The sequence below is a fragment of the Chroicocephalus ridibundus genome, chromosome 9 (assembly GCF_963924245.1).
Source record: "Chroicocephalus ridibundus chromosome 9, bChrRid1.1, whole genome shotgun sequence".
NCBI lineage: Eukaryota > Metazoa > Chordata > Aves > Charadriiformes > Laridae > Chroicocephalus > Chroicocephalus ridibundus.
This window is the reverse complement of record NC_086292.1, coordinates 13,271,708-13,298,353: the sequence shown is the minus strand read 5'-3', so window position 1 is coordinate 13,298,353 and position 26,646 is coordinate 13,271,708. Positions and strand designations below refer to the sequence as shown.

General features: G+C 41.8%; 1 protein-coding gene across 1 annotated transcript in view; it reads right to left on the bottom strand.

The window, feature by feature from the left end:
- Positions 1-26,157, bottom strand: part of GAB3 (GRB2 associated binding protein 3) — a 66,344-nt gene extending 40,187 nt beyond the window's left edge. The window contains 1 exon segment of the mRNA XM_063346461.1: positions 25,992-26,157. Within this exon segment, the coding sequence (XP_063202531.1) occupies positions 25,992-26,063 (72 nt within the window). The 5' untranslated portion in view covers positions 26,064-26,157.
- Positions 26,158-26,646: the final 489 nt, after the last annotated feature.

The following is a 26,646-nucleotide window of genomic DNA, read 5'->3' as shown; positions in this document are numbered from 1 at the left end:
TCAGCACTCAGCAGTTCTCTTAAATAGCAGAAAGAAGCAGTACTGGATTGTGCAGTTTATCAGTTTGCATTAAATTTCTGACTCCTACGTGTATTTCACTTACTGCTTTCTAAATAGGTAGTGTCAAAGAAACTGGAATTTTGTCTTTGAAGATGTTTTCAAAAAAAAAAAAGAAAAAAGAGAAAAGAACTGCAATCAAAACAGGGTAAAAAATTTAACACAGAAAAACCCACCTAGCTTATTTGTAGGTAATTTAACATAATTAATTAATTTTAAATATATTTTTTAAGCTTTTAAATGCTTCTGTGCATTTTTACAATTCCATTCAAATGCAGCTTGTTTCAAATCACATCAAGTAATCCCTGCTAGGGGAAAGAAAGCTTTCCACAATGGCACTTCTTTAATAACAAAATTGTAACTTAAAGAACACGACTAGTTGCATATTAAGCTACACAAATGCATAGATATTTATGGACAGATATAGATTATCCCTGTTAGCAAAAATAAGTGCCACATTTATTCTAAAAAATCCATTTAGTAGTAAATCATTAGACAGCAGCTAATGAAAGAGTATTTCAAGGAAATAAATGAAAAAGTACTTGTGGAAAAAGATGAGATTAAGAAATTATAATTAAATGCAAATACTTTTACCTTCTCATTTAAATTATTACAAAAATCAGTGATATCACTGCTCTACACAAATTAATGCTCTATATAGGAAAACTTCCTCAAGGTGATTGGACTAGTTTGGGGAAGTATCATGAATGGAGCTGTTGAAAAGAAAAATAAAACTACTAGTACTTCCAGACCGAAAAAAATTTGTAGCCTGTGATCAGTGGTGTTGCATGTGATGCTCTTTTTCTACCCTCAATCACAAATGTCAAAAATGCAGTGGTGGACCATCACAGCACGGGGCTTCTATTCACTCAGAGTTTAAAATGTATCCAAGGGCTGCGTAGTTAGTCTTTCTCACGACTCCGTAATTCCAACAATTCGACCCAATAATTTTGCTTGCTGTGCAGTAAGAAGCCACCGTACATTTCCACAAGGACTGGGAGAATCATGCACGTTAACAGATTCTTTTGAGCTTCTCCTATGTGTGGGTTTTCCCCCCTGCTCTCACTGTTAGCAGACTCTGAGCTGCTGACTACAGTCACAATTCAGACACATCCAGAACAGGTATGCAAATATGCCTGATACCTCATTATCATTAAAAACACCAGGTCATGGTATATATGTAATAGTTCACACTTTGGTGAGCAAGTGTAAAGTAGGCCGGTGATGAGGGTGTCTACCTAGGCATAACATAATTCAGTGTGTAGGTGTGAGAGCAGTCTTACCATACCAAAACCAAAAACAAATCCCCAAAATAAACACCACCAAAAAAAAGATGCAAAACATTGCAGCTCATCTCCCTGTAGGCTTAGGCTGCTTCTCTACGATACCAGAAAAAACAAAGCCCCAGAAGAGAGAGCCTGTTACTCAGACTTGCTTCAGACTTCAGCTTTTTCTGCACGGTTTCACTCCTCATCCCAAAGCGTCCCAGGGTTTGTTTATTTTTCCATCAAGAGCTCTTGGGCCTCTGACCCAAACCCAACTGGGCACCCCACATCATGGCACTGTGCAGTCCTTCCACATCGAGATGCTCTCTCATGGTAACAGACAAATTTCACATCAGCAAAAATGTTAGATTATCCTTAATTTCTATGCGCATTCTCATGAAGTTCCTGGAAGTCTTTGCAAAAAATGGTCTCTGCAGGTTGGCTACAGAACTTAGAGCCCCCCACCCCGTTTCTGAAGACACATACCTTCTAATACTTCAACAATTATTTGCTTTAGTTGTTTGACCTGGTTCCAGGTTGCCCACAGTGCGGGAAGCTGTGCCACTGTAATGCCACAGCCCCGGTACTGTATCGTCACACTGACAACGAAACTCAACACAATCTGCTCTGTCTACAGCGCAATGATGGTGTCAGGAGCTGTAAGCAGAAGTGTGAAGTTCACGGTCCCTGGTTTTGCTAACTGAATCCCACAAAAAGTGATGTGAGATAAGGGCTGTTTGAGCACGGAGCAAACAAACACCCTAAAGCAATTTGATCCTGAGACTTCAGCATGGTTAGCACAATTAGAAAAGACCCTATCTCTCAAGTCCAAAAGGGTAAGTGCAGTATTTAACCTCCCAAATTCAATCTGACAGAAACTCTTCTGTTGTAGGCTGTTTCCTGAGGGTACCAAAAAAGGCCAAATCATTTATTACCAAATCACTTGCCCTCCAAGTTTAGATCCCACTTCCAGAAGGTACTTGAGCATTCACTTCACAGCAAGCTCAGGAACAGTCTTTAAACTAAATTTAAACTAAAATACTTCAAGGAATTGAGCCCACATTTTTTTGGGCTATAGTCAAAGTTTTCCCTGCCATTTTCGCTGCCCAAAGTCTGAGCAGTCCCTGGCAAGATGAAGTGAGAATCTTGACTCCAACTGAGTGATGTGCTCCTCCTATTTAACCATCTTCTCGCTTCAAAGACAGGGAAGATTTTCTTTCGGAAAAATGCTATTTCACAGTATGTAATTGAAACATACACATTGTGTATAGTAGGAAACTGAGAAGACGCTTCCTCTTCTAATGCAAAAGCCATGCACCACAAAGAGGCAAGTAAGCACCATACGTGAACGCATGCATGAGAGGTACATGGAAATCTTCTTGGGTGTTGAATGTTGGATGCCCACTAATTTTGATTTGCAATTGGGCCATGCAAAACCAGGAGGCATGATTAACCTCTGCCTGTCCAGGAGTGCTTGGGAAGAAGCCTCCCCAGGCTTCAGCAGTGAATGCGAGGCAGGGTTTGCTTCTGCAAGCCTTGCAATGGTCCCTTAAGTATTTCTTTGGAAGTGGTTGGGTCACGGTCCCTGGCGGTATTTAAAAGATGGGTAGACGTGGTGCTGGGAGACATGGTTTACTGGCAGGCTTGTCAGCGTTAACAGTTGGACTTGATGATCTTAAAGGTCTTTTCCAAACTAAATGATTCTATGATTCTCTGATACAGGGATCTTGGGGTTTGGGAGCTCGGACTGTAAAATAGAAGAGCTGTTTGTGCTCTGCGTAAGGAAGTATAAGTTTGACTTGCAATGAGCGTATAAGGCTGCACAGAGGAAGGGCTTTCTCCACTGTTGTACTCAGACCAATCTCTCTTTTGTCTCAAAGGCCACTGTGGCTATGACTCACACACAGCCATCAGACTATTAACACTTTTATTCCAACTAGTTATTTCTGGCTTTCGGCAGTCAAAATACCTAAATGCCCAGAGTGCTTCCAGTGTAACTATAGAAATTACAACAACAAACAACAGCAGCTCGACCCATGGGTCAGCTGAAGCCAAACTCTGAATCACACACTTTTTTTTTACCTATAGTTATGAAAAGGAATTTAAATCTGGACAACAAGGCAGTACATTTCCCAGCTACCTAGAAGATGCTCAACCAGACAAGCTCAGGGCAGATGCTGTGAGGTGCTCACCCCTTCCATGGGAGCTCTAGCTGAGGGGGGGGTTTTGCACAGCTCCCTTGAATAACAGGCAGCCCCAACCAGAATATCATCAGACAGGGTTTGTAAATCCACTGGAGGCTAATGGACTGCATGAATGTTGTGAACTGATCTTCTTCTGTGTATTCATAATACATATCTTTCTGGGGTTTCTCACTATTATTTTTATAAGTTATGGGAAAAAATCTTATTCAAGCTCTAGACCTCCTGTACACTTTAATTCTCCCTATGCCTGCAGCAGCAGTCAGTTCACTGTCAGCTGTGTCATTAATTAGAAACTTGAAGTTGGAAGGGGTAAACTCTTCTAGAAAAAGCCAGAATGCAGTCAAATTAATTACCTTGTGTCTCAGAAACTTTACCTTTTATTTTTAACCAAAATACATTTGCTTATGCAAGACTTTGCATTGTGTTGCTGCTTCAGCACAATGGGTTTCTTCAACTCCCCCTCTCTAAAAAGAAGTCAAAATTTACCATATATTCTGATTTTTCATGGTATTATAAAGGCAGCTCAGTAATTAAACATTTTCCAAGTACGTAAACCAAAGGCTGAAATGCAGTGTGAGAAACCAGGTTCATCACAAATGAAGACGAAAGTGGTTTGAACTTTAGAATGCTTAACTCTTAATTATATAAACATCTGACCCAATCTCTGGAGACCTGTAAAAGTGCAAAGAATGCCAAATAACTCTGAATGTAGAGGATAATATATATTTTAAACAAAGAGAACGGTCATTGATCCTTCAGATGTGTTTCTGTTTTATTTATTCTCTATAAAAACAATTTTGCTAAACTAGAGGGCCATGAAGTATGTATCATCAGTAAATAAAATAGATCAGAATATAGTGGACCGATGCCTTTATGATTCACTAATAAACCATGAGAGAAAAATCACCAGTCTGGAAGCATCAAACCTTCCAGCAGAGCAAGGACCAAGAAAATGTCTAACAGGAGCAGCAAAGCTAACTTGGTGAGAGCTCACAGTTCGCTACAGCCATGGGATTCATCTTAACTGAAAACGACCTGAGCTAAATTAAATCCAAAAGCTCAAAGTTGACAAAAATAAACTAATACACTAAAGAGGAAAAGGAAAAATATAATGAAGTTATTGTTTTCTTCTGGCTTTCATTAAAACATACCAGTGCAAAGTGCTGTCTACAGACTTGAAGCCAGGGTTGGACAGCAGAGAGAAATTCTGTCCAGCGAAGGTTGAGATAATTCTTGCACACAATACCCCAAAAGGGTGGCCCTGAATGAGAACAGAGATTTTCTTTGAAGGTGTTGCCTTTGTTGTCTGTGTGTTGCACACAGCAACAGGGCAGAGAACAGTGCGTAGGAAGGACATCTGTAAACCCATGGACATTGTCAGGGGAATTCGGGGATGGGCACCGTGTTTGAAACCTTTACAGCTTTCTAATGTGGATGAACTGACATTTTGAATAACAAATCTTTTGCCTTCTGTAGGGAAAGACGAAGTTCATCCTCGTGCCATTCCCCAGGTCCTTGCTGATTTTCAGGGGAGGGATACTGCAGGAGTTCTCTTCAAGGAGAAAACCAAATTAGTAAAATTCCTTCTTCTGATCCCTCCTACCCCAACAACACAGAGTATTTTGAGTAAAAACAGAGCCATAGTCACAGGCATTAGCAGATACAAAAGAGACATCTGAAAGCAGTGGTTGTACACAGAAAGCAGTGACTGCTTTCCTTTTTTAGACTTCATGGCTTATTTGTTTAAACCACAAAGTTACATTTGCATGCTACCCATTTCTGGTCAGATACGAAAAAGCAAAGTAGAAATAAACGCAGAGCAAGTAACACCTCCTGCTAACTTTCAAGGTTAATTTTAACTCATGAAACACTTTAGCAAAGGTCCATCACTTGAATTTACATTTTTAAAGAGGTAAAGAGTATGATAAAAAGTGACTTTTCGAAGAGGTGGAAAGAAACAACAGAACCCCAACTATTATCTTTTCTTATTTTAAACTTCATCCCACACTTGACACAAATTTAGATCTGAATGCGGAATTACTCCTACTCTTCTCCTTCGCTTATGACTCTTTCTTACCATGTTTTTCAGAGAAGCAGTTTGTAAATGTGACTCGTTAGGATGCAGTGTAAGAAGTAACGTGTATGCTGCAGTCAGTAATCCAACCAGGCTGTGTGCTGCTGATGTGGTTACTAAAATGTTGAATCTAACTGCTAGGTTCAAATGAAGCCAACTGGGAGGTACAATACCCCCTGGTCAGGACAAAGAATTGTGTTACAAAAGCGCATCTTGCTAAATCAGTCAGAAATAAGTGGATTCTAAAATATAGGCTTATGGACGTTTTTCAGCCAAAGAGTAAGTGTGGCTGTAGCATAGATGCAGGCTGTTCAGAGGGCACTGATGTGGTGCTGATGTTTTTAGGAAGCTTTTAAAAGACAGGCTGAGAGAGATGGTAAGAGACAAGTACACATGTGAACTTGTAAGGAAGTTTAATGATTGATCTAATCCTTCTGCAGATAGAAAAGCCTTTCCTAAATACAAAATATTTTTTTAATAGTTTACAAAGCCCAGGAAGAGTCATATGGTGATGCTGTCTTGATGTTTGTGCTAGAAATCCTTGCAAAATACCAGGGAGCTGTTTCCCAGGGGTATGCCATGAGAAGTGCCTCTTCTGTTCCCAAAGACTCTGATTTAGAGGGAAGACCATAGAGGGAGAAAACAGTATCACACAGGAAGGTGATGAATGGCATCCTGGCCTTGGCAAAACAAGGTGAAAAATTCCTTTTCTGATTTCAGCAGGTTACATGAATAATCAGACACATACAAAAACCATGCACAGTGTGCAGAATAATGAAAAGCGATACTATATAATGTCTCAAACTATGGAAGTATGCTGAAAACTAATCTTTCCAGAGAGCTGATGGATTGATTGTAAGATGTGGAGGAAACATGAAAACTCTTACAAAGGCGGCAAAGGAGATTTTTACAATACTCCTTTGTATTTTGTTGGGGAAATTTCAAGGATGGCAACAGACAGAAAAGCCTCAGCCACTTTCTAGTTTTGCACTCGAAACTGCCTGAAACTTGTGGTTTCTGGTGGTCTTGGTCTACAACAGGTACAGCTTAAAGAATTTTGCTCTGGCTTTGATCCTTCCTGTGGCACTGCCATAGCTATTTTTGTGTGCAATCAGAGCAGAAGTTGAACCGATGAAGACTTCAAGGTGCAACAGAAAGCATTACTATCGCCAGCCGGCAGCTCCAAAAGTTACAATATTTGCTTAGCTGGGTTCCAGGAGATTTTAAAGAAAAAGCAACCTTACTGATTTATATGACATTCCAATGTGCTTCTTGTTTTAGATGGAACAGTTCTAGTGCCATTATTTAATGCTTATATCAACAAAAGACTGGGTGCTGCCAATTTTCATTCACCCTATCAGCATGGATTCCCAGCCTATCTTTGATATAACAGTTAACTTTTTATTGTGGGATCAAACCAACATCAAAGACCCGACATAGGAAACAAAATGCATTTAGATGCCTAAATGACTTATACAATCTTACAAATCTTACAATGTAGCCTGGCAGCAATGAGATATTTGTACCTGTATTACTCAAAAAGGCACCTCTAAACCAATAATGCAGCAAACTATTGATGCCACGCTCTTCTGCATATTTCTGCCCTGCTATGAAAAAGTAAGAATTTGGATTATTTTTTCACTTCTGAAAAAAGAGCTTGCAGTGTGTCTTCCAATAATTTATTCATGCAGTGTAATCAAGCACAGAATCTGACCCAGCTTAGCAGAAGCATGATTTCCAGCTCTGTGGTTTTCACCTCTGAGAGTATTTACTGTTTGCTTGCCAGTAATTACCACAACCATCTCCTGCTTTGAATTCTACTACAGAAAAAGGTTTCCAGTTTGTTTCTTTAAACTCAAAGGAGACTTCATTTGAAAACTCAGGTGAATGCAGAACTTCCATGAATCAGGTGATAAAATCATTGCAAGTTTTTTCTTTTTGCTTGTTCACCAAGTTAGGCGTTATTGCTGTCTGTCTAAAGTGCCCTGGCCAACAATTCTTTTCTGTCCATGAAGTATTTTTTGTTGTTGTTGTTCAAGACACCCTGTGCCCAAAGGGACAAATGCTTGGAAGTGTTTACATTTTTCACTCATTTCTTGGAAATCATGACCCATAGATAAAAAGAATACTTCTGCAACAATAATTTGGCACTTACAGAGCTTCTGGTCTTACTGATTGTTTGAATTCATTTTTTTTTTAAACCCATCACATATTTTCATATTTTATTCTGTGACTTCCTTACGACTTAACGAAAGTTGAGAATTACAGTGCTTACTAATATTATTGCACTGCTGCTGTCATAAAGTTACAAGATACATAATTTACGCTATGATTTATTGAAAAAAAATGAAGACAGAGTTTTAAGCCTATCTAGGAATTTGGGGATATTTGGGTACTCATATTTCAATAAATCCAGTAGAAGACTATCCTGATGATATTTTAAATATGCCATAGGACATCTTTGTCCATGTCCTTGAGTGCTAATTCTGCTCCTGTAACCTAAGTCTCCTCTCCATTATAGTTTATTTCAATTCTTACTAAAATCAAGCAGACTAATCCAATTGCCTTGAAAGAAAGCTGGATTAGGATTTTGCATTTGTTTAATCCAAGACTCCATCTCCATGGCTGATTCTGTGTTCATTCCTATTTGACAGCTAAAAGGGGAACTCAAGATTTGCAATATCAGGTGCAAAATCAGACCCATAACATACAACTGAAATTGAATGGAGCACTAAAATAATCCCATGCCCCTTCCTCATACCACTTCTTACATCCAACATGAAAATTTTGTATTTTTGCAGAGCCAGAGCTACAGTACTCTTTGTTTTATTGTTTTTCAGGATATTTTCAATTTCATTCTTTTGCAGTAAAGAATCAATGTCTTTAGAAATAGACTGTTGCTATACATTCTCATCCACATTTAAATCAATAACCATGACATATTCCTATGATTAATTTCACTTCACAAATTGCTTCAGCTCTGGGTTAGAAACACCGTTTTGTCACAGCCTTATGTGATAGATGTCACGTGCTGTGCTGTTAGAAACAGCGTCCGAGAGAATCAGCTCTGCTTCTCTAGAGCTCCAGGACCACACAGCCCTACTCACCGGGAAACCCACCCTGCTCCACACGCCGTTTTGCAAAGTGTGATTAAAGGAGCTGCAGTTCAAGGGAGGGAAAGAGCAACGAGAGATATTTCTGTTTGTGTCGTGGTTTGGGCTGGGCTGGCCACTAAAACAAATGACAGACTAACTTCTCTCCCAAGTGAGAGAGAGAGAGAGACTTATGAGTTGACAAGAAACTAAACTATTTTAATGAAATATTAATAATAAAATAATAAAAAGAAAGACAATAATCAGAAAATAATGAAATATATACAATATATACAAAACTATATTGAACTCCCAGGATGATGATCATGGCCCTGGCAGGCACTGGGAAAGTCCCAGACTGGACTCAGTGACTGACGGGAGCTGAGCTCAGGAACTGGATTCAGGAATGCACAGACTGGGATCAAAGGCAGACGAACAGACAGTTTGTCTTGAATGCCAACTATTGAAGAAAGAGACTGACCACTTTGATCCCTCAGCTTTTACACTGAGCATGATGCAGATGGGATGGAATACCCTGTTGGCCACTTTTGGGTAACCTGTCCTGTCCGCTCCTCCCCCAGGTGCGACCCCTCTACGCTGTTCCGCTTCTGACCCTCCAACGGGGCACACAACAAAGTTAGCTGACCTTGATTGTTATAGCAATAAGTATAAGCAAGAGTCTCGAAGGCAGCAGCACTGTGTTTGCAGCCCAGGGAACATGTAACTGGAAAGCAAGCTCCTCAGCCGCAGCCAGGCACCGCTTCCACAGAGGTTTACTATCAGTCACTTTCGATACCTAAGAAACTTCTCTGCAGTGCTCTGCTTCTGGTTTGGTCCTTGATTAACTAATGGCTTGACACTGTGAAACGAACAATTTTCCCAACAGCATCACATTCAGGAAAGAGCAATTATAAGCTAAGGATTGGAACCACTAAATGCACCACACATATACAGTTGGACTCTTTCTTATTCCACCAAAGTAGATTAGTAATTAATGACATTGTCACCAAAAAACCGAGCAAATCCAGGAATAACAGTAAGCCAAATATATAACATAGTCAGACATGGGTTTCAAAAGAACAGGGGTCAAAGCTTCCAAGGCGTCATGTAGTTAAATAACTATCTGGATAGCTCAGCTCTTCTTTCCACCCAGCTGAGATGTCCCCAGCCTTGTCACAGTTCTACCCCTGACCTTAGGAGCTGAGCATTATAAGAGTCCCCTCCTACATAAAGGTTTTTAGTTAGAAGTTTAGTTAGAAGTCAACATTTATTTTTAATAACTGGATTATCAACAGGCGTTGGATGTCTCCACCACTCCCCGTTCTCTGTTGCTGTCTCCCTGCCCTGGGGCTCTGGTATTTGCTGACTAAGGAGAGCGCCTGTCGCCCATTCCCAGAACAGACCCTGGCCGTGCTCAGCAATTTTACTGGGAAGAGAAGAGGCAACACCCTACACTAGCAGAGTGATAACTGGCTGTTTCAGCTAAAGGTTTTCAAATAAATTGCTACACTGCAATTTTAAGTGCTACAGGCAGAAAGGGTACCTGCCCTTATCAGAAGTGGTCAGTGCTTTCTACAAGATCTTAACCAAAGGTTAAGGTTTTTCCCAGCACTTGGGCATTTCTCTTTGCTGCTCTGGAGGATCCTCCAGTGTCTCTACCAGAAACACATCAGGCCTGTTGCCACCATTCCTATGTGAGGACAGTCCCTGGATGTCAGGCAGCTGCAGATGGGGTCTGAGAGCAGCGTTAGCACCCCGGTGCTGACTGGCACCATCTACAAGGAGGGATGGTGGCAAACAAGAGATTTTTTGTCCTCATTATGTTTCTTCCTAGCAAAAGTCAACTTAGCCAAGCACATAAAACTAATTTTAGTTTCCTTGGAGGTGACTTCCTTGCTCAGACAATTCACTGAATACAGGTAGCGTGCAATTTTCCAGACGGCCACTAATGTTCAAGCATGGAAAAAACATAGTTTGATTATTGTATTCTAACTACTCTATTGCACAAGTATGTTATGAAATATAGAGTTATGTAAAAATCATAGTGTATTTCACTATTTCCTATTTAACTGTCTTACCGTAAGCATGTATGATGCCTAAAAAATTCATTTATGTAGAAAAAATGTGAGCCAGCATAACATAATTTTTAACATCCTTCTTCTTTACAATAAGACAGATGATGATGATGTTTAATTTTTCCTTTACTAACATAAAACCTTCCACTTTAAGTCACAGTCCTTATGCTGAGAGGCGCTTCGGAGAGTTTTATTTTACAAACAGTGAATATAGACCTGGATTTTTTTGTTGTTGCTTGGCTGCTGTACCTACAGAATTTAATTATGGAAGATCAGAATATTCTTCTTGCTAAACACGCTTTAAAGGTCTGATAATGAAATATCCTCAACCATGTATCCTAGCTCACCACCTGGTCCACACAACCTTCATTGGGGGCCCACAGAATCACTGTCATCCCACTGGGCCAGCCCATGATGGAAATGACAGTCTGCCCTTGGATGAGCTCAGGGCGGTTGGTAGTCTGTGCCAGCTCCAGAGGACCATAACAAAAATAGGAGAGATTAAAGAATCTCTTTGTTCTCAAGTCAAGCAAATATACCAAGGTCGAAGGAGACAGAAAACCTGAACTAAGCTGCAAGATGATAAAAGGAATTTGGCAGGATAGCGTGTGGGAAAGCAGGGATTACCACTGCTTGTGTCATTGCTGCTTGAATCTAAGGGCTTGTCTGCAGTTTTACTGGCATAGCTGAGCTGCCATGTATCTGCTGGCATAAGTACATAAGAACACTCCAATAATGGAAAGAAAGAACATTGTTCCCAGTTTAGTTCATATCACTTCAGAAGCGGTTTAAGATAAAGGCAAAAGATGTCACTCATCCCAAGAGCATCTGAAGAGATGTTTATCAGCATAATTATAGTGATTTGAATTCATGCATCATTATACACCTATGTAATTCTCCTGTAGATTGTATTGGAAATGGAGCTTCTTGAAAAACTTGGTGATAGTCATTTCATCAACATTACACATGAACTGGTTAGTGAGACAGATTTTTTGCTGTATCACAAAATACGGATTATTGGCATTTCCCATATGAATATATTGCTCTGGATTAAAAGATTGCTAGAAAACCACTGGAAAAAACAAAGCTCCTGACACTGTTATGCTGAGCATCAGTGCAATGTGACTGTGAGGTGGCAAGGGCTACTCGATGCTATTAGTGGTAAAGATGCTTTTTCCAGGATCTAGCTAAAAGTGCATAGCTGATATGCAAATAGAGCCCAAAAGTCTCACAAACAGTAAGCAGCAAAACAGATCCCCTGGAGAAAGTCAGATGGAAACTGGTCAGTTCTTAAACAAAGAATGGATGTTTAGAGATTTTCTGAAGTTTTCCCTTGAATTCCAAAGGGCTGCCACACAGGATGCACACAAAATCTCTCTGGCCACAGGGTTTCACTGCTGGAGGAACGGAATTATAGGAGATAAACCCAACACATCCCAGTGAGGCTGTTCTACAGCCCGAAGCAGGAGGTTTTCCATCCCAAGCGATGTGCCAGCTCAGCCCTGAGAGCTGCAGCCTAGGGAAGGAAGAGAAGTTAGCGATGCAACGTCAGCATTAGGGGGATCTACAAGGTCCCCCTACAAGGGTTGGATGGCTTTTGCTCTGTTTGGAGAGGGAAGGCAAAGCATGATGGAGGAAATTACTGTAATGCAGAAGAGCAATATGAAATACTGTTGTGAAAAGCTCAGTGTGGAAGCCAACAAAGTGCCCTGATGGGGGATGGAGGGCCCAGCTGTGCTGAGGAACATGGCATCTGATGTTACCCCACACCATGCACAGGGCAAGGCGACGTTTCTGCGTGGAGCCTTGCCATTACTCTCGTGTTCTCACACATACGGTGGTGCATAGCAACTCATCTGCTGGGCCATCTGCCGAGCTGCCGGCGTACTCAAATTAGGACTGCAACTCTTCATTCCTACATGCAGCCTTTCAAATTTTACACCCTCCCATTTGAAAACTTTCTCCTCCCGCTCCATCCATTACATCACCCATCCTCACCAGCTGGGTCTGACTGCCACAGTAGTAGGTGTTCAGCAGCCTTCACATGGTCTCTCACCCTTCAGATTAATAACCTCACCTAGGGGAGAAACATCCTATGCACTTGCCTCACACTCCATGTGCCGCCCTATCAAACAGGATCATCATTTCAAAGATGGTACGGGAATTCCCCAGCCAGCAGGCAGCAGACAGCATCTGCTTTTGTATTATGTATTTCTAGGTCCTCAGCATGCTGCTGGCTGTGAGTCATGCAAATCTCACGTCGGGCAAAGCAAAAATGGCTGCACCGTGCAAAGACTTTATCATTCAAATAGAAAGTGAGATTTTTCAGTGACAGTTTACTCTTTTTAAGAAGTCACCAATTTCCCTGCAACTCTGCTTTTATTTTTCACCATAATTCTAACTGGCTGTAATCTCTTTGAGTGGAACGTTTTGTACAAAAGGTGTTACACAAAATAAAGTGAAATCGTGCATTTTAACATATTCTTATCCATTCATATCCATTACAAGCTGGTCAGTGCTGCAGTTCCCGTATCACATACCACCTCTCCCAGTTACGTGGAAGCTACCAGGAGCTCTATGATGACAGACCTGTGGGTTTCCACCTGGAGGCAAAATCTTCCTCTCTACTTTTCTCTCCCCATTTCCTTGTTGCTGAGGACCATGGCTCTGTGCTTGATCTGCATCCAGCCAATTGATACAAAAGCTAAAGAGAAAAGCCTGAAGTTCAACTCTGATATTCAAGTTCACTGTTTAATGAAGAAAATACACCACCAGACATAAGATACTATGGTTAGTATTAAGGAATATGTAGGGGAAACAGCTCAGATATTATTTAAATGTTCCCCATAAATATAGTCATAACGGGTTAGAATTTGAGACTGCATTTTTTTGGCTTCTGGTTTCTCCTTAAGCTCCTATATTGATAGAGAACATGAGATGCCATTTCTATTTCAGATTTTTTTTCTGATGAGTCTAAGTACTTTATATCTGAAATCTTTTCAGGGAGGTATTCCAAGCAGATTTGTGCAAAGTGATAAATGCAAATGGAAGCTTCAGATCTAACCTTCCAGTTTGACTGCACACCTGCCCGATTCCAGCAGCTTATTAAACCCTGTGTTTCCTTGGCCTTTCTGTCCATTATGGGTGCATTTTATTTTGGAAGGGAGAAGTTTCATGCTTGATCGTATAGACTCAGTTGTGCTACATCACTGTATTTACTTGCTGCTGTTGCCGTGTAGGGTCATATGTTTTCTCTTGTCAGTCCCAGCAAGAAACCATGAAGATCCTGCCCTAAATTTGCACCATGAACTAGAATCTAGAGTGATTCTGCATGACCATGTTTCCACTCAGAACAGGTACCTTGACTGCAGCAACCCTAGGTGAAACTCAGAAGTGACCAGCTGCCCTGCAATAAAATGTGTTGTGTTCATCTGAGTGCTTTCCTCTGCTCCTTATCTTTCATTCCTACGCATAGAAGGCACATAAAACAGTTGCTTTCTTAAAAAAAAAACACCCCTATCTCTGAACTAAAATCTACAATTATATGCTCATATAGAGATCCCAGTTCCATTTCCAAATCCAGTAAACCTGAGGAACAAGTCAAACTGAAACCTGCCTGTGGGTGCACAGTAAGTTCTCAACATATGAGAATTAGGGCTGCCGCTGCTGAAATCTTCACATAGCTCAGGTTGCTAAACTACATGCAAATCATTTGCTTGGAAATGTTCCTGAGACATATCACTGGGGTGCATCTCTCTGACAATCCCTCTCCATCACTGTGTTCTGGAAAGGACTGCACAGCTCCCGCTTTACGCAAGTTGGCTCTGGCTCTTCACCTCCCAAACCTGCGTCGCCTGTTCTCGAATGCCAAGTTTCACTAAAGCACCTCTGAACCCACGACAAGGTAAGTGCCATAGTGGAGGGAGTCCTTAGGGATTTAAAGCAGCAGTGTAAAGTCACTTAATCTTCACCTAGCTAACTATAGCTCATCTGAAACCTGGCCATGTCTACCATCTTCTGCCTCAACACCATTTCATTCAGTTTTAACAATGAAGATCTTTGCCCTGAGAAAGAGTGCAGGCAAATGTCATTGCAGCCCACTTGGAATACTCTAATGGGTAAACAGCTTTAATTTACCAGCCAGCAAACTCAGTTTACTTATAAAGTTTAGAAGATCATTTCAAGCACAAAGGACCTGGAAATATAATGAAAGACAAATAGGTCCTTTAGGAGGATAACATAAGAGAACTGCAGAGGGTATAATTCATTCTCCTTTCCATTTAGCAATGCTGCTGCTGGTGGTTAAAACTGGGCAATTTGCTGAGCGTGGGCAACAAAACCGTGGAAAGGACAGGCTGTAGGTTGCACTTCTCCCGGCTGGAGATTTCTGTGTGTAGAAAATGCCTGGTAAAATCTTATTCACTCCGAAGACAGATAAATCATAATAATTGGTCTTTAGAGTTTGAGATAAATGCAGTCTCTGGCAAGGGTAAAGGATTTGACAGAGCCCAAATGAGGGTTTGAACTCCACAGGGGACAAGAAAGCCTCTAACACTCTCTCCTTCAGTCTGAGAATGAATGCTGGTTGTGCTAGAAAACAAGAAATGTCTCCAATCACAGCAGAAGCAAACTCCTAATGGAAGTAAATAAACAACCTTGACAGATCCTAAACTACTTGTTCATTTTCTGACACAGAACCTCAGACATTCTGTGGACATGTCTCAAGGTCTAAGGCACTAGGGGTTGGCTTGTGGCTGAAAATTAGCAAAGTTTCTTATTAACCAGCTATTCACATCCACTGTGTTAGGAAGTACTCCTAGCCATTCAATTTCCAGCCCTCCATTCAAGGAGTGTTAACAAATCAAAAGAAACTTAAAAAAACCCCTGCCATTTAGGAATGAGAATAACTGCACTTAGCATCATTGGCTCCTGATGTACCCTCTAATTTTATTCTCCTGTATAAATTTTATGGTAAATGTGGGATTTTCTGAAATGCCTCAGATTCCAACTTTAGATACAAAGGTCTCTTGGGTAGGGGGCATATTTACATTGTTTGTTTGTAGGAAAGTAACAGATTTGTGGAACTACAAAAATACCACGAAGAAATCTAATGGGATTGCATGCACTAAACTGGTTTAGGTTATGGCTGTGGGCTTCTTGCCTAATTCACAAAGAAATTAGATACCTCATATTGTGTCACATTAATAATTTCTTTAGAAGTAAACATATATATTTAAAGATAAGATCTTCCCAATTAGGCCAAGTGCAAGGTCCTGCACAGGGGTCAGGGCAATCCCAAGCACAAACACAGGCTGGGTGAAGAATGGATTGAGGGCAACCCTGAGGAGAAGGTCTTGAGAGTGTTGGTTGATGAGAAGCTCAACATGACCCCCCAATGTGCGCTCGCAGCCCAGAAAGCCAACTGCATCCTGGGCTGCATCAAAAGCAGTGTGGCCAGCGGGGCGAGGGAGGTGATTCTGCCCCTCTGCTCCGCTCTGGGGAGACCCCACCTGGAGTACTGCGTCCAGCTCTGGGGCCCCAACTTAAGAAGGACATGGACCTGTTGGAGCAAGTTCAGAAGAGGCCACAAAGATGATCAGAGGGCTGGAGACAGCCTATGGAGACAGGCTGAGACAGTTGGGGTTGTTCAGTCTGGCTCTGGCGTGACCTTATATCCCCTTCCAGTACTTACAGAGGGCCTACAGGAAAGATGGGGAGGGACTCTTGATCAGGGAGTGGAGCGATAGGACGAGGGATAACAGTTTTAAACTGAAAGAGGGGAGATTTAGATTAGATATTAGGATGAAATTCTTTACTGTGAGGGTGGTAAGGCACTGGCCCAGGTTGCCCAGAGAAGCTGTGGCTGCCCCATCCCTGGAGGTGTTCAAGGCCAGGCTGGATGGGGCTTTGAGCAGCCTGGTCTAGTGGGAGGTGTCCCTGCCCAGGGCAGGGGGGTTGGAACGAGATGTTCTTTAAGGTCCCTTCCAACCCAAACTATTCTATGATTAATTACAAATCTGCTAAATTAACTCACACATGAGCGAGCTTGGTCTGTGTTTCTGTGTTACACCTCCTACTAGGGGAAGGTGTGATGGCTCACAGCTGCTCTGCTCCCGATGCTCACACAAGAGCAGCGGGGCCAAGGGCAAGGCAGGATGGAGAATCAGGGTGCTGTGCACACTCACAGTGACACCCGCAAGGGGCTGGGAGGGGGCTGAGGAGCTTTTTGCCTAGGAGAACACAGCCCAGAGCATTCAACATCTGCAATAACATTTTGGAAATAAAGTCAGAGGCGTCTGTCTGCAAGTTACGAGACTGCTGTGCTCATTCGTAGGATAAGGGTTGCTTCTGCTCCAGCTGACACAGATGGAGGGAGGACTGGGCTCTAGTTCTCACGTTAGTGGCTTGCAGTTCCCACCATTTACTGAATCAGCCATTGGAGCTTAAATGAGCGTTCGTTGTGCTAAGGTCTGTATGTGAAGAGTACACGCAGGCAGCAGAGGAGGGATAAAAATGACCCTCCTGTACAAATGAAGCACTCAAGCACAGTCACAAGCCAGGTTTACAGAGATGTTAAGGCAGCTGAGGGTGCAAGCAGGTACCTAGGGCTACTCGCATAAAAGCCTAAGCATTTTTTTGTATATCTGGTCCTTGGTAACCTGCCAAACTATCCCAAAAAGGACAATGGACTCAAATTTCCTGTTTCTGGCTTCACGGGGGCACATTTTCTCAAAGCTCGTTCCCTCTGTCAGATTTTCCCTTCTGAGCACACCTTTGCAGAGTGAATTTTCAACAGTTCCCCATGCCCTTTGATACCTCAAAGTAGCTATTTAATTCACAAGTGTGTGAGGTGCCATGGTTCTACCAGTTTCCCTTGCAAATTTTATCTTGCAAAAAACAAAGCCAAAAAACTTAGCAGAACTCCAGAGGTGTCAATTTTTAGTACTCTCACATGCCTAGAAATTCTGTTGTAAGTTCCTTCTAAGTAGTCTGGGGTTAATGGGACTGAAGAGAATGATAGGAAGGAAAGAAATAATTATATATTCTTTTTTCTCAACATGTCCCAAATGTCACCTCTGACCTGGCTTTCTATTTCTGGCATGGACTAAACTCCCTCTATTTATTTAGCAGCCTACACACCATTACAGTAACATAGCAACAGTACTTTCAGTTGTGAATTTGAAAAAATGAAAAGAAAAAAAAAGAACATATTTTTCATAAGAAAACTGTTAAAGACTTGGAGTCTAGTAACACTTCAGTAAATGCTTCTATTTTTCCCTTTACAAGCCAGAATTATTAGGTTTCCAGTCTGCAAACCCAATGCGAAGGGATGCACAGGGGAACCAAAGCAGTGTCACCGTCACGAAGCCTGTTCTCCCTGTGCCAACCCGACTGTCCCCTAACCTTTCTGTTTGTTTGTCTTAATGATGTTTCAGCCTGAATATTTCTCAGGCTCAGCACAGACGAAAGCGGGAGTTTGGGGAGGATACTGAAATAATCATGGGATTTATCTGGTGGTTTTCTCTCACTTTTCAAAACTAGTTCACCATTATTTTATTTTATAATCCATACCTCAAGGGTGGTGTGACACTCAGAGTTACCTGTCAGAAAGGAACATCTTAAAAAGCACATAGTGAAGTTGGAGTACCAGTCCCATTTTTAGCTGACAATCCAAATCCCACTGTTTTACAAGGCAAGTTAGCCAGTGAAGACCTGTAAAAACAGCCCTGGAGTCAGAGGAGTACCCAGGGAAAATATTTTGCAAATCCTATTTCAGTGGGAGCAACGCGACTAAGTAGCTCAAAAAAGGAGTTACTCAAGTGCTTCTTATTTTTAACCTAAGGCCTCAGTGAAAACTCAATCATTTTCTTAGGATGGGTTAAAAATGTTGAACTTCTTAAAAATAAAACTTCTTAAGCTTGCAAAGCTTCCACTATAAATATTAGTAAACAATACAGATGTGGTAGCTGGAATAGCAGCGAGCACTTCATGAAGCAGCGTATGACTTCTCATGAAACTGTTTCTTCATTGCTACTGTAAACTCAGCTGGCATCTCTTCAGATGCTTTTTTCCTCATCTCATAGCGATTTTATCAGCACGCGGCCACCTCTGTATGCCGGTGGCTTTTCTGTGGAATCGGCAATGGGTTTTGGAAGTGCAGCTTTACAGCAGGCATACATGCTCAGCTTTCCCAGCACTTATAAACTCAATACTTCTGTAAACTTAGTGGCTGCACTGCACAGTTTGTAAAGTCTGCAAGTAAAACATAGTTCAAGCTTGTTCTGAACTATTGGTTTCTCCTTGGCACGACCAGTTCATGTCAGCTTGAAAAAATGGCTTCACAACTGTAAAATCCTTGAACTTCTACAAACAGTTTGCAAGTCTGGTATGTAAAAACAGATTGTTCACAAACTATGCACTCCGCTGAGAGATTACAACCATTGCAAATTTAGAAAGGGTCCTGTTATGGCCATTATTCTATCCAACAGAAATATGGATACATAACCCACGGTCCCTGAGACATGGGAGTCACAGGGTGAATAATATTTGTCACTAACAGGGCTCACAGAAACTACTGTCTTTTAAAAAGCATTGTCAAAAATGAGTCAAAAACTTCCAGATGACAATCTAAGTTCCATTTAAATTAACACCTTCATTTAAGGAATTTTAAATTCATACCGATAATGACAATTTACTGCCTTTCTGTAAAATGCTCTATGGGAAAGGATACTGAATAACTGAAATGTGCGGTTCAAGGCTTTTGTGGAAAACTACAAAGCGGTTTTGCCTGCAGGGGTCAGGTGGGGTTTCTGGCATCAGAAGGGAAGAGAATAACAAAATCTCGAAGAACAGTTGTCTCATTCTAACAATTACAAAGCTGTTAATGAGTTAGCCTCAGAAAGGGAGTATTTTTCTGCCATGAAGACTAGACATCAGTTTTGGTTTATTTTTAGCAAATACCAAGTTTGCAAACAAGATTTCAAAACTGAGTTTTGCATGGCTATATGTTTGTTGCTGGGTTTTTTTTTTTTCTGATGCAACACAAACTGAAACAAGTCAAGGATATTGTAAAGCAGAAAAAAAAAAGTTGAAATATTGTATTTTATTCAACAATTAAATGAGAGAGAGGAAAATCTATTTTATCTGGCTGGCTGTAATGTTTTGACATGCAAATTTCATTTCAAAGATAGCATTTTTTCCTTGTCTTATCACATTACTAATTAATTTCCAAATCAAATGAAAAGGACAAGAAAGCAAATAAAACAACTGTTTCTCTACTGAGTAACATTATAGGACTAAACTTGTTCCTTTCCCTGAAAACCCATCAAATTGTCATAATACACATTCATAGCTTTTTAATGCATTATTGGTAGAAGTAATGTGTTTATCCATATTATAGTTTTCATGCTACAACAAAGAGTTCACCAAAGTACTACTTGTAATGATTTTTCCTCTAAGACATGTTTGATTGCATCACTAGTTTAATTACCACTCAATTTAACATTTCCTTCTCTATTTCAAACTAGCACGTTTGGGTTTTTTTAAGTCTCTATTTTTGAATGCAAAGACCTGATAACTTGTGGGTTTCTGTTTTGAATAGAAACCAATAGCTGGACATTCCTGTGCACTGAAAACATGTAGTCAAAGATTAAACTGGGGCTTCAGGGCTATTACGGCTCCACCCAAACAAATAGTCCAAGGGAAATTATTCTGCTTAACATTCTGATACACAGGTTGCCAAGAACAGCAGTATATTTTAGAAATTATTTTTTTCTTAGAAGTCAGCCTATCTCATTAAACATTGCATTTAAACTACCAAAACATGGTTAAAATGGAAGAAAAGGGTCTAGAATAAACATCTCACTTAATCTACCAAAACAAAATTAAGTGGTGGAAAATGGTCTGATTTGCACTTAGCTAATTACAAACGTTTAATGATAATGATGGAAACTCCTCCCTAAAATAAATTTTCTGCTGTTATTTTACCAGTGAGATCAATTTGTTCAGGATTTCACAGAGAAGGGAACACGTAGTTGGCCGCACAGTAGCTTCTATATGAAAGGCTTCGTTTTCTCAAAATTGAGTTATTCCTTAATATACAAACCAGATAGAATATACGCTGGGTTTTAAAGTGAAGTAACAGCAGGAAAAGCATAAGTACAAAACTTACAACTAGAACCAGCTAAAAGGCTCTGTCAACTTTCTCCATCACATGGAACTCCTATTCCCACCCGGCCTATGAACTACAGTTACAAAACCTGTACAGATTGGTTAAACTCAGTTATTTCAACAAAGACTTCGGGATGCTGATTCCAGCAGGGTATGAAAGGTGGCTGTAACTCTCTGTTCAGAGGGGACAGAGCTCAAGAGGTGAGACTTTGTAGGAAGCATTCGGGAATAAAAAGGCTTATGGACAAAAATTAAGTTCAGATTTCTCTTTGATAGTTGTTTTTTCATAAACATCCCCCAAATCCCAAACCAGCAGAAGTAGTACTTGATGCCACACAGCACTTGGGGATTTCTTTTAGGGGAGGGTGGCAGTGTCCTCTGCTGACACCAGGCCATTGCTAGATCAGAAAGAAGCTGCTCTGCATCCCACCCGCCCATAGCAGTGCTGGGGGACTCTTGTTCCTATTACTTGAGTAAATTCTTCCATAATTCTACTTTACTTTTCCTTCTTAGTGGCCAGTAACTTCTCGTTTGTTCTCCTGATAAATACCAAAACTTCAGCTAAAAATGGAGAAGTCGTCTAGCTTCTTTTACCTTGTAAAACCCTGGCAGTGGGGTGCTGTGGTCGAGTTTTGGCAGATCCCCCCAACAGCCAGAGGCAACTGTCTGCAGCTCCTTGCTACTGTGCCTGTCTCCCCCTCATGCAGAGACAGCAGAAATGGACACTGCTTTACTAGCTTTCTGCAATTGGTACATTAACTTACACCTCGATTTGTCTTCCCAGGCCACACACTCCAAGAAGATGTGCAGTAAGAAGTGCACGGCTAATTTTTCTAACATGGAGTCCATTTTGGACTCTTGTTCTAGAGATGCTGACAAGGAATTTTGATTTTCAATGATGTTTGAAGAATCCAGTCACTCAAGCAAAGTGGGAAACTTGCCTTTTTTTAAGCAAGTGGTCTTCCCTCATCAATTTGTATATACTGAAGATTAAAAATAGGCCTTCAGCTGGGGTACAGCTGTGCAGCATTGACTTAAATGGAGCTGCACTGACTCACAACAAGCAAGTATCTGTACATAGCCCTTTACTATTGCAAACCACAAAACTTAACACGAAGTAATTACTGGCGTGGCATTCACGGGATCCAGCGGGCAGGCTGGCTAGCCACCGCTAGCTGCTCCCCACAGGTGTGACAAACTACAGGACAGCGATCTGAGGATAGGTGGAAATTAACTGCCTGTTAAAAACTCCTTCTCCTTATCAGTGCGTAGAACAATGTGTCTTTTCAGCAGTGCTAGTCTCTTAGTTCATTAGACGTCCTCTCTGCCTTCTTTCTTGTCTTTTTTCCCTTCACAGTGACTTTTTGCACTGGCTGTAGTAATTCCTTTCTTTTCTAGGGCATGAAACCATTCTCTCTCCTCTCCAGTAAACAGAAACCAAATATTAGCAGTCAGTGCGCAGATATATTTCCATATAAAAAGTATCAGAAGCCGGCTGTTCAAGGCTGACATTACAGAATTGGGGTATGTGATCAACACCATCCTGAGCCTTCTGATTTTTTTAAAAAAAATTTAACAGACATAAACAGTTTTTTCCCTTGCAGCTTGGAATGCCTGGTCCAAATCCCCATTTGGATGTATTCAGGACTAAATATAAGGCACAGTGAAACCTATCAAACCTGAAGCAGATTCTCCCATGATGTCTAATTTCCTACTGAGGCTGGTACTCATGATCCGCTAATACCAATAACAAAAATTTCCAGTGGGGACAGGTTTTCCTCCCATGGGGCTGAGTGTCAAGCTGTGTCTGAAACTTTATTTTCAGCCTAGAGTATGATGGACTTCACCTCCACCACCACCAGTTCCTAATTTTTGGTAGCAGCTTCTTCCTCTCTTGTCCCCGCCCCGTAGCCCGCTCCCCCAGAGCTCTGGGGGGTTCCCCAGCACCCCTCAGGCCCAAACAGCCCCCACCAGTGAGAAAAGCTGGAACCAAGGCGGGGAACGAGAGCAGCACAGCTTTCAGGTCACACTTAGGGGACAAAGAACTGCAACTCACACGGAATGCTCTCCCGGGAGACTCCTTGCACAACTGCCTCTTTAGGTAGGCTGACATGGTGGATTCATGGGTCAAGTATCAGACAGAGGGAAAAGCACTGTACATGCCGTTAAACCACTATTAAGAGTATTTGCCTGCTGAAGTGAAGCTCCCTGTGCTTTCTAATGAATTCTCTGCATTTAGCATTAAGCTCTCTGTTTTTACAGAAAGTTACACTTGGGTAATTAATCTCATGTTCGTTTCCTGCACATGTAAGAGAGCAGCCTTTGTTAGGGAATGATAAGACACTTCTAAGAATAGTGCTACTAAGAGCATCAGCTTTGTAAGACATTACAGGAAAAATACAGACTCTTAACACCTGCTTTTCGCTTTTCAAAATTTTGAAGATAATGTTCTGCTTACCTAGAGCCAAATTCTGACTTGTTTATGCATGGAAAACCTAATTGCTTTCATCAGAGAACAAGCGTAACTGAAGGTATATTTTGGTCTTTAGGCTCCAATCTCGCAAAGATGTATTTGTTTAATTTTATAAACACTGTAAATATTCCCAGTGGCTTCGGTGGGACCCTCTGCAGTTCCCAGTCTCACAATTTGAATTCATCACTTTGTCTGGTCTCTTAACTACAGATTCCACTGAAATTAATTGGATTTTCTTAGTGATTGTAGCAGATTGAGGATTAAGAATTTATCTGCGTGTAAAACAAGAGACCCTCAGGACAGATTTACAGACGCCAGATGCTGAACTCGGGAAAATGCAAACGGGGAGACAAGCCCGTGAGAGCAACTGAGTCGCTCCAGTGAACCAGATCCCACTGAGCAGCAGAGCCAGCCTGCATTGGAAGCTTCAGCTCAGAGCATGGGTTTTGCCAGCTGAACACAAAGGGTGGTGTAAAGCTTGGGGATTTATGTACGTTGTCAGTTCAGAACCAGAGCCAACACCATTCTCCTGTAAGCGGTTGACACTTGACACCTACTGAAGTCAGTTTAAACAGTCATTGTTTTAAAGCTTGTGTTGTTTTTAAGCAGTTACTGTGGTTCAGCCCGAGCTATCTACCACCCCAGTACAAGATGCGCAAGCTGCCATGCTGGTGAAACCATATAAAAAGTGGGGAAAAAATAGTTTACAGTGGGTAAGAGACAATTTCCATTTGGTTTGTAGCATCCACTGTGTAACCAGCCATATGAGAAAGGACATTAATCCTTGCTGTACTTGCAGCAGATTTCTTTCTGCTTTATTATGGACAAAGGAGTAGTTTATCCTCCTAACCAGAAAACAAAGTCTAATCTGCAGAGATCTGGCTAATCTAGTGGTTGGTGTCTGAAGAATAACATAGACCCAATTTCCCTAGGTTTTGTAGTGCAAAATCTGAGCAGAGCAGACTGCAACTAGTCTTGTGAGCTGATCAGAGCCCCTGTTGTGACTATTATCTTGACTGTATAATGGGGGCTTTCAAATCCCAGCTTTATCACATTCTGTTTTCTCTACTTTGCCCTTTTATGAATATTGAGTCATCAAAAATAGCTTCACTGGCAGAGTTACTAATGATACCAGCTGGGTGAATCAGTGGCTCTTACATTGTCTAGTGCCTGCTACACAGTGCTATTAGTACTCTCGTTATAAAATACAACAAAAATTAGATATACACATTTTATTTGCAGCTCCCTTGAGACACATCATAGGGGTTATTTTAGAATTGGAAAATGCTAACCGAATAAAGCAAATATTAATCCATTTCAATGTGATACTGTGATCTAAAGGAAGAAACTCTATCTTAGAATAAGTTAAAAGTAAATTCTAACATCAGTAAATTATCCTTTCTCCTAGTTTTTAGTGCAAAGAAAAAACACACAACCAAGTTATAGCTACCACATTCTTCATGAAACAGTTATTTCTCATATTACTAGAAAAAGCTAACATCAGCAGTCCAGAAAAAATGCTGATAAAGAGAAGAGAATATGACAAATGATGTAAGCTACGTATATGGTTCGGGAGTGTGACAGACACATATGGTGGCATCCTTCTAGTACAGCGCAGTGCTCTGGGGTAAGTTAGGTTAGAAGTGCATGACTCAAACGAGTATTACCGATTCCAAAAGTGTAACAACAGTGACAACATGCCTGATGAAGAACCATCACAAATGAGTATGCAAAATGGCCCACGATGGGCTTACATTTTTAATGCTGTCCCAAGCAATTTTTTAAGGGTCATTTATTTCTACCCGGAATGTCTTCCTCGCAGCCCTGCAATGATACAGTTTCCTATGTTTGCAACACACACCCTTTCTTTTTTTTTTTTTTTTTTTTTTTTTTTTTCCCAGAAAAACAGGCAGGCAGATACAGAACGAAACAAGGGGCCCCCTTTACACATCATGCAGTCGCAGCTCACCATGCAGGCAGTGCTCGCTGCTTCTCACCAGCCCCCGTCACCTTTCAGCTATCAGGAACTTTACAGCATGGCATCTTCTAGCACCTCTTTATCACAGACACAAAGTAAAGCTTTCCGCTAGCAACTGCATCTGGCATATTTAATTGGTAAATAAAACTGTTGCAGATGTTGCCTTTAGCAAGTGTCATAGAAATTACAGAGCATCTTAACAAAGCAGAGCCTCAGAATTTAAAGTATTAGCTTTCTTCAGGAGGTTCTTGCCCTTCCCTTGTAAAGTGACATCTGAAATTCTGTTACAACAATTCTGTTACAACAATTACGGCAACATTAACTGAAACCGAAATGTGGTTTTTAGCCTAAGATATGTTGCATAACAACTGAAGTATTATAATCTTACAAGCCGGGAAAGGTTAATTCCAAGGGGCACAAGAACATCGGTGAAAACTAAAACACTCCATAAACGCACGGACTTGCAAATCTTTTTGTTTTGGTCCAAGGCGAAGCCGAAACCGGCGAGACATTGCAAAGGCAGAGTAAGGCACCGAGCACATGCCGAAATACGTTTAGCAAGGGGAGGAAGAAAAAAAATATCAGCAGAGCCTCTGCACTTACGTATCTCTTGAGTTTCTTCTCGGGGGGTGATTTAATGAGCCATCCAGTGCAAACGACGTCCCCTGAGCTCATCTTCCCCCCCGGCGCGGAGCGGCGACGCGGGAGCCAGGGTGCGGGCTGCGAGTGTCCGCCTGTCCCCGTGTCCGTGTGCGTGTGTGTATTGTTCCCAGCCAATTTGAACACAGCAGCAATCAGCTTCCTTCAGCTGCGCTCTGATACTGCTCCAGCCCGAGGAGGAAGTCATGACATTGATCACTGACACGGCCAGCCCTCCCTCCGCCGCAAACACAATGCAACACACCGAGCACGTGATGGGCGGCCGGGGCTCGCCGCCACCCAGCCGGCGGCTGCGACACCCACCGCCACCGCCGGCTCCCGCGCCCGGCCCCGCAGCACGCCGCGGGCGATGGGGGAGCCCGGCCCCACCCGGCGCCCCGGGGATGCGGCGGCCCGGGGAAGGGGGGGCGGAGGGGCGAGCACCCCTCGGCGGGGCTGCCGCGGCCCCGGTGAAGTGCGGGTTCAGCGGGGTTGGCCCCGGGGGCGGGAGAAGGGCTTTGGCCTGGCTGATGGAGGCACGGCCGGATGCGGTGCCAGTCCGCACATCTGCTGTCCTCCGTCCCCACTGAAACGTCCACCACACCGTCTGCCCGGTCTG